Source organism: Sinocyclocheilus rhinocerous, unplaced genomic scaffold (assembly GCF_001515625.1).
Source record: "Sinocyclocheilus rhinocerous isolate Xijiao unplaced genomic scaffold, SAMN03320098_v1.1 scaffold875, whole genome shotgun sequence".
NCBI lineage: Eukaryota > Metazoa > Chordata > Actinopteri > Cypriniformes > Cyprinidae > Sinocyclocheilus > Sinocyclocheilus rhinocerous.
The window spans coordinates 183,736-190,221 of NW_015659463.1; the positions used below are offsets into that span (position 1 = coordinate 183,736).

At 39.2% G+C, this 6,486-nt stretch overlaps 2 protein-coding genes across 3 annotated transcripts; one reads left to right on the forward strand and one right to left on the reverse strand.

The window, feature by feature from the left end:
- Window positions 1-525: 525 nt before the first annotated feature.
- Window positions 526-2,332, reverse strand: LOC107723924 (bladder cancer-associated protein). Of its 2 annotated transcripts, none has more exons than XM_016532654.1 (2): window positions 2,226-2,332; window positions 526-945 (listed from the first exon to the last, which is right to left on the reverse strand). In XM_016532654.1, exon 2 carries the CDS (start codon window positions 824-826, stop codon window positions 563-565), a length of 264 nt encoding a protein of 87 aa, XP_016388140.1. In that variant the 5' UTR covers window positions 827-945; window positions 2,226-2,332; the 3' UTR covers window positions 526-562. The 2 variants fall into 2 exon arrangements, with proteins under 2 accessions (XP_016388140.1, XP_016388139.1); XM_016532653.1 differs by having other exon boundaries at window positions 2,222-2,332.
- A 1,062-nt stretch (window positions 2,333-3,394) lies between these two features.
- LOC107723912 (transmembrane protein 74B-like) lies at window positions 3,395-6,343 on the forward strand. The gene is made up of 2 exons (XM_016532639.1): window positions 3,395-3,597; window positions 5,492-6,343. Exon 2 carries the CDS (start codon window positions 5,541-5,543, stop codon window positions 6,243-6,245), a length of 705 nt encoding a protein of 234 aa, XP_016388125.1. The 5' UTR covers window positions 3,395-3,597; window positions 5,492-5,540; the 3' UTR covers window positions 6,246-6,343.
- The last annotated feature ends 143 nt before the right edge of the window (window positions 6,344-6,486 follow it).

A 6,486-nucleotide genomic window follows, 5' to 3' on the forward strand; every position in this document is an offset into this window, starting at 1 on the left:
ACTTTATTGAATTAAAAGTGGAGACAGCATTTGAGCTAACTCAGCAGTGCAGAAGCACGCCTCCAGCTCAAGTTGCGTGACAAAATTCATCTGGCGTCTATCCGCTTAACACTTGGACTCATACCGATTATTGACACATGAACAGAAACCCAAAATCGCAATATACAAACACGCACACACATTATCATCTACCCCTTTGGAAAAATTCAGCATCCAGAAATGAAAGAATGTGCACCGAACACAATGAGAATGGAACCCATGCAAGCTTCAGATGCCCCTGCGCCGCGGCGAGGAGATTCGAGTCAGGGTTTGTTACGGGTTACAGCGGAGAGAGGTTGCCAACGTGGGTATAAAGAACCGAAACTTCCCAGCATTCCCAGTCCGGATGTGTCCGTGCGGAAACCCGAGTCTAGGTGCCCACAAGATGCCCCTGCGCCTCGGCGAGGAGATTCGAGTCAGGGTTTGTTACGGGTTACAGCGGAGAGAGGTTGCCAACGTGGGTATAAAGAACCGAAACTTCCCAGCATTCCCAGTCCGGATGTGTCCGTGCGGAAACCCGAGTCTAGGTGCCCACAATGCTGGGGTCGTGTGCGGAGTCCGGCAGTGGAGAATCGTGGCAGTGGTACAGAAAGCAGTTTCCCCAGCAGCTGTAGCAGATGAGAAACAACGCCGCCAGGAAGACTAAGGCACAAATGGTACACGGCTTCCTCTCCAACAGGAAGCTGAGCAGGTAGAAGCCCATGAACATGGAGTGGTTGAACCACAGGGCCGGATTTAAGGGTTTGGGGATCAGGAGGACCGGGAGTAACCACTGGAGGCAGTACATGGTCTCTGCGTGTTGGGCCGCCTCGTATGAGCTCAGATATCCGACGTGACGCTACACAATCACAAATCCCTTGTGTATCTGCGAGGGATTAGACGCGGTTTCCAAATACCAGGCGAGGCCTTTGGAAAAGGAGAGAGAAAGAGAAAACCATTTAATACGCACAATTCCTAGCTCGTCTTACACCCCCTTACAAGGCGCCGAGGTCAAAGCATGCGTGTATTTTCAGAAATTGGGCTATTTTTAGTTGCTGGCCTTGAGTTCTACATGACAACAGTCTAACTTCTATCTACAAGACATGACAGCACCATTATTTAAGTCATATTTGACTAGTTAAACCCCTGATTCAATTAATGTGTTATAAGAGGAAGATTTAATAGACATTAATCTAACTTTTAGGCTATTTTAATAACTCTGCATACATTTAAAATGTTTAGTGGTGCTAAAATATAAGAAAAATAGCAAAACATACAGATTTCTACTATCAAAATATATTTTTTTAAAGAAAATATTAAAGTAGTTGTATTTTAGACTGCGATTTCTTGCTGTTTACATCAATAATGGTTAATAAACTACAAATAAAGGTAAGAATTGGGTAATTAGTGCGATATTATAATTAATTACGGACAAGGCCAATATTTCAGCTTGTGTTTTGATTGTTTTTACACTTTGCACATCCCTAGACATTTTTAATTTATGCTGAAGAGTTCAAATCTAGCTTAAATATTCCTCGCTCATTAATCGTACGCTCAACATTAAAGCTGTTTTTAATAACTCTGCATACATTTAAAAGGTTTATGGGTGTGTGTATAATATAAAAAAGTAAAACATTTAAATATCTAGTAAAAAGTGTCGTATTTAAGAAAAATTATAGTTTCCCCATGTAGACTGACGCTCCGTACACGGTTTACACAAATGATCGAGAATAAACTACAAAAGACAAAGAAATTCGAAATTATTTTCACATTATAATTATTTAAGGACATCAAATCAAGGACAAGTGGTTTAAAATACTTCGCACGCCCCTGAACGTTTTAAATGTATGCTGAATTTCCCTATTTCGACTGACATTCCTTACATTGTTTACACGAACGACTGACAACAAACAACAAAAGAGATAGAAATCTAGCAGTTAGTGTGACTTTATACATAATTATGGGCATTCTATATTTCAGCTGGTGTTTTTAAATTGTGTCATCAATACAAAACAGATATAAACAATAAAAACATTGTGATGTTAGCGTGTTGGCTAACCGGATATCTAGCATGCGTTAGCATGTGGCTAGGTGTTAGCACGAAAATAAACCTTCCGAACACATGTGTGAAAATATATGATCGTGGCAGTCTCAAATAGGCGAGATTTAAAGCTTAAAAAGACTGAAATAATCATGCTCAGACCTACCATTCTTTAAATCCAATCCCGATCTCGCATATAAGCCGTCGCCATTGAGTTCTTTAGGTGATTGCGTAGATTTGTGGAACTCTAAGGACCCAACCGACGGCTGGTGTCCCACAGATGCCTGATTAAAAATCATATAGCTTACTGTTTATCGCTAAAGATGCAAATGATCAAAGATTGATTTTTAGTCTTACATTTATTTCATGCATGGTCTTTTACCAAAGTATTGTACTGGTATCAAGGTACTGATATCAGGTTGCATGGAATGAATGCATGTACCGTATTATTTACATGGTTTTCCAATTCCATTCATGTGTAAAATATAATTGCTATTTTACTGTGGCTCCATGTCCAAAAATACCACGGTACTTTATTGTACCAGTCTTGTCCACCATTTACTAAATACAAACTGAATAAAGGTTGTTTGTCATTAATGTAGGCTAGTTGTGCTTAATGTAACTGCAATATTGAAAGAAAAAAATGTGTATCTTTGGTAATAATAATGCATACTACTGTCTGAGATTTGCTGACATATGCCCACACATTGATGCCCTTGGTCCACCACCTGGTTTTTACTGCTTATAAAGCATCCATTTGTGCTTCCCACACCATTTAAACTGATGGGAACTAATTAGAAAAGCTTTAAGAAATGTAATGCTTGTATTTGTAAAAGAGATATACAAATGAAATATTATAATTTATCTACCCAGATAGCAGATTAAGAAACATATCTCCCTATGGCCTCTTGTCAAAACCAAAAAAATATCATCTTAGTAACATCAATGTGAAGGTAGAAGGGGAAAAATGCAGTGCAAATGTTATTTTTTGGAAAGATTAATGAACAAACAGCAGTCTTTTTGTCTGAACCAATTAATAAATAATGCACAGGTCATGTTTAAATTCAAGCACTAGATTTCAGTAGATTCTAATAATTCTCATTTATGATTATGTAATTACATATATTGCAACCCATAACAGAGCAAAAACACAAAGCCTTCCATAAGCCCTAACAGCATGTAAAATCAATTCCAACATTTTAATTTATAATATTTAATTAAATATAACCTACACCCACATCCCGACAGAGACGCCACCATACAGATCACTGAAGCTGATCTAGTGCATACTAAATGTGCACTTCATAACGAACCCAACCCATACATAAACAACGCAATGTGTGCATCGACAGCACGAGCTGTGTTGTTATTGACGATGAATAATCTGACATGTTGTTGCATTTGCGTTTAATTCTGAGAAATGATAGTGTTTCTATCGCGCATGGCTAAATCTCCCCTCGAGATCTCCGTGGAAAAGGTCTTCCTGTCCGCAGCATCCCAGCGTTACTATGATATCTGTGGAGCGATCGCGTCTGAAGGTAAGCTCGCGCTCTTATCAGTAGCATTAACGAACCGATAACAGGTGCGAGTCAATAAAAGCTAGATGGAGCGCTACGTTTGTATTTTAGTTACGCTGGTTGTTGAATATTTAAAGATAAACATTAAACGCTTGAGGTGTTACAAGGTCATGTCTGAAACTATAAACGCGCGCTAATGTGAGCTTACATGGATAAATAATAGCAGATACGTCGCCTAGTTATTATCGCTCTCGAGAAATGAGATTTTACGCGTAGCGTAGGGTGAAGTCAGGTAAAACGGGCCACTCTCTGGTAAATCATCGGAGGGGCATAAAAATGTCTCTGCACATCGTCCAGACCGCTGTTTGTATGTTATGGTCTCTTTTATCAGTATTCGTTACAAATATGTAATAGCCAAAGAGCTATTGAAATGTCAGAAATCCTCTTTGTCAACACTGTGTTCAGGTGAAACGGGACAGAGAATCTGCAAACCCATTATTTTGAACAATACTGTTTTAACAATTATTTATCCTTTAATTCATGGCATGGCATTGTTAAAATGTGTGTGGCATGAAGGCTGAGTTGAGAGAGGTTAGATTGAATGTGGGTTTAACATCTTTAAATTGTAAGTTTGAAGTTGAATTGACATGCATGTGCCAAATTGCTTATGGTGGTTTTGTTCTGAACGGCTTTTAGGGGGAACTGTCTATTTTAAAGAAATATATCGGGTTTACTAAAGGAATTTTAAACATCAGGCAATTGATTATTGGTAAATGTAATAATTTTCAACGTGCAATCCTATCGAGCTTCGTCTTGCAAATTGTTATTTGCAGTAATCCAAACGTAAATTTAGAATTTTATAAATTAGGTTAAGTGATGATAAATCTGTTTTACATAAGTGATCGATCGAATCTAACTTTATTATCATAATATAGAGGCTCGAAAGCTTTGTTTAATAGGCTACAGTATATTTGTTAGAAAAAATAAGTTCACACCGCCCCCTCTTTTTTTTTTTTTTTTTTTTTTTTTTTTTTTTTTTTGGTGGGTTTTGGGGTGGTTTGGGGAGGTGGGCTTGCAAATCGTCACTATTATTCATACAATATAAAAATGAGAATTTTTTCCCACTTATATATAGAAATCTTCAAGATTCAAGATTTTTTTTATTTATATACATCTTTTATGATACATTACTTTTGGATCTCCAGTAGTTTTTATATAAATTTAACCTTATAGGTGATCAATTTAGTTACTCACCTTAGCAAAATAGTTTGCAGTGATTGGATGTTGATTAAATTCAGTGTTATTATTTAATACATTAATGAAACCACTAGATCAATACCATTAAAGACCCAGCTTAGATCATTTTGCTGCTAATGGGACATTTGAATCCTTTAATGTAAACACTCATAAAATAGTTGTAAGACCATTCAAATGTCCTTGCCAAGTACTTATTGCAGAGACAATCCCCTGGAGCTACTTGGGCTTGTATTCCTCGCTCAAGGGCACAATGTATGCTGATCGCTGTTGGGTTGGCCTCTGCAGAATCTAACCTGTAACTTTTTGTTTTTATTTTATCACAGTGCCACACCTCCACCATCAACGACTACTTCTGTTGTTGCCACACAGGCATTTGGTTTTGATGTTAAAAATACCAATTTGGTAACTTTTGTCAGACATGGTCTGAAGATAACCTGACTGTGTTTTGGACACAGTGTGTAAGGTGATTTGTACTGAAACCACATTTAGCAGTTTTACAGTAGTACAGTTCTTTTGTCCACAGTGATATATAGGCCTACCCTAGTTTTTAGATAAAAAAAAAAAGGTGCTATCTATTGGAATGGACTCTGGAACTGAAAGAGATTTTGGATGCTTTCATGGTTCACAATGCAATATATGCTATATTCTTTTTTTTAAGGTGAAACAGGAGGCATTTGATTCAACATGAGTGCAAGCGTTGAGTGTCGATGGAGTCTCTGAACGCCGTGGAGCTCCGTGAACTGGGGGATGGGAGCAGGAGAGAACCTCCTCAGACCTCCTCAGGACCGCAGCCCACAGCCGGCATCGAAAACGCGTCGTTCGAGGATGAGGATCCGGGAACGAGGATCCGCGTTACCTCCAGAACATCTGGACCTGAGTTCACGTCCATCGACTCTCAGTCGAATCCGCTGCCTATTCAGAGAGAAGTGCCGTCACCGCGCTCCGAAGACGAACCTGAGCTCGAGTACAACGGTCATTCGGTGGACTACGGGTTCATTTTTGCACTCATTTTCCTCGTAAGCGGCATCATATTAGTGGTAATCGCCTACACGATCCCACGAGAGGCTAAAGTCAATCCGGACCAAGTGACAGCGCGGCAGATGGAGAAACTGGAGATGTACTACGCACAACTCGGTTCTCACCTCGACAAATGTATTATTGCGGGACTTGGTTTGCTCACTCTGGGAGGAATGCTTCTATCTATTTTATTAATGGTGTCTATATGCAAAGGGGAACTGTATCGCCGGAGGACTTTCGCTAGAAGACCCATGAAATCGTACGGATCCATTAATATGAGGATGAGGCAGTTAGCTGAGGGTGATGGGAGGGAGACGCTTGTGGAATGTGAACCGAACGCCATCGCCGACGCTGCGAACGGTAATCAGGTTCCTTCTGGAACGCTAAATACGTAGCACAACAGAATCACATTGAAAAACCTGTAGATTTGCAGTCGCAAAAGGAAATAGTGCTCGCAAGGCAGCTTAAAAAAAGGTTTTTGGATAAGTTTCAGTTTTTGGCTTTGATAATCTGTGAATGAAACACCTCATCAAAGCCACGGTTGCTGTTGCCATTTTTTTTTTTGGTCTGCTGTGTTGCCAGATCTCTTGGTCTAAAAAAAAAAGTGGCTGATAATCAACTTGCTTAAAAAAAAAA

Excerpts from the sequence above, each read along its gene's own strand:
- LOC107723924 (XM_016532654.1), bottom strand. The coding sequence starts at position 826 with ATGTACTGCCTCCAGTGGTTACTCCCGGTCCTCCTGATCCCCAAACCC.
- LOC107723912 (XM_016532639.1), top strand. The coding sequence starts at position 5,541 with ATGGAGTCTCTGAACGCCGTGGAGCTCCGTGAACTGGGGGATGGGAGC.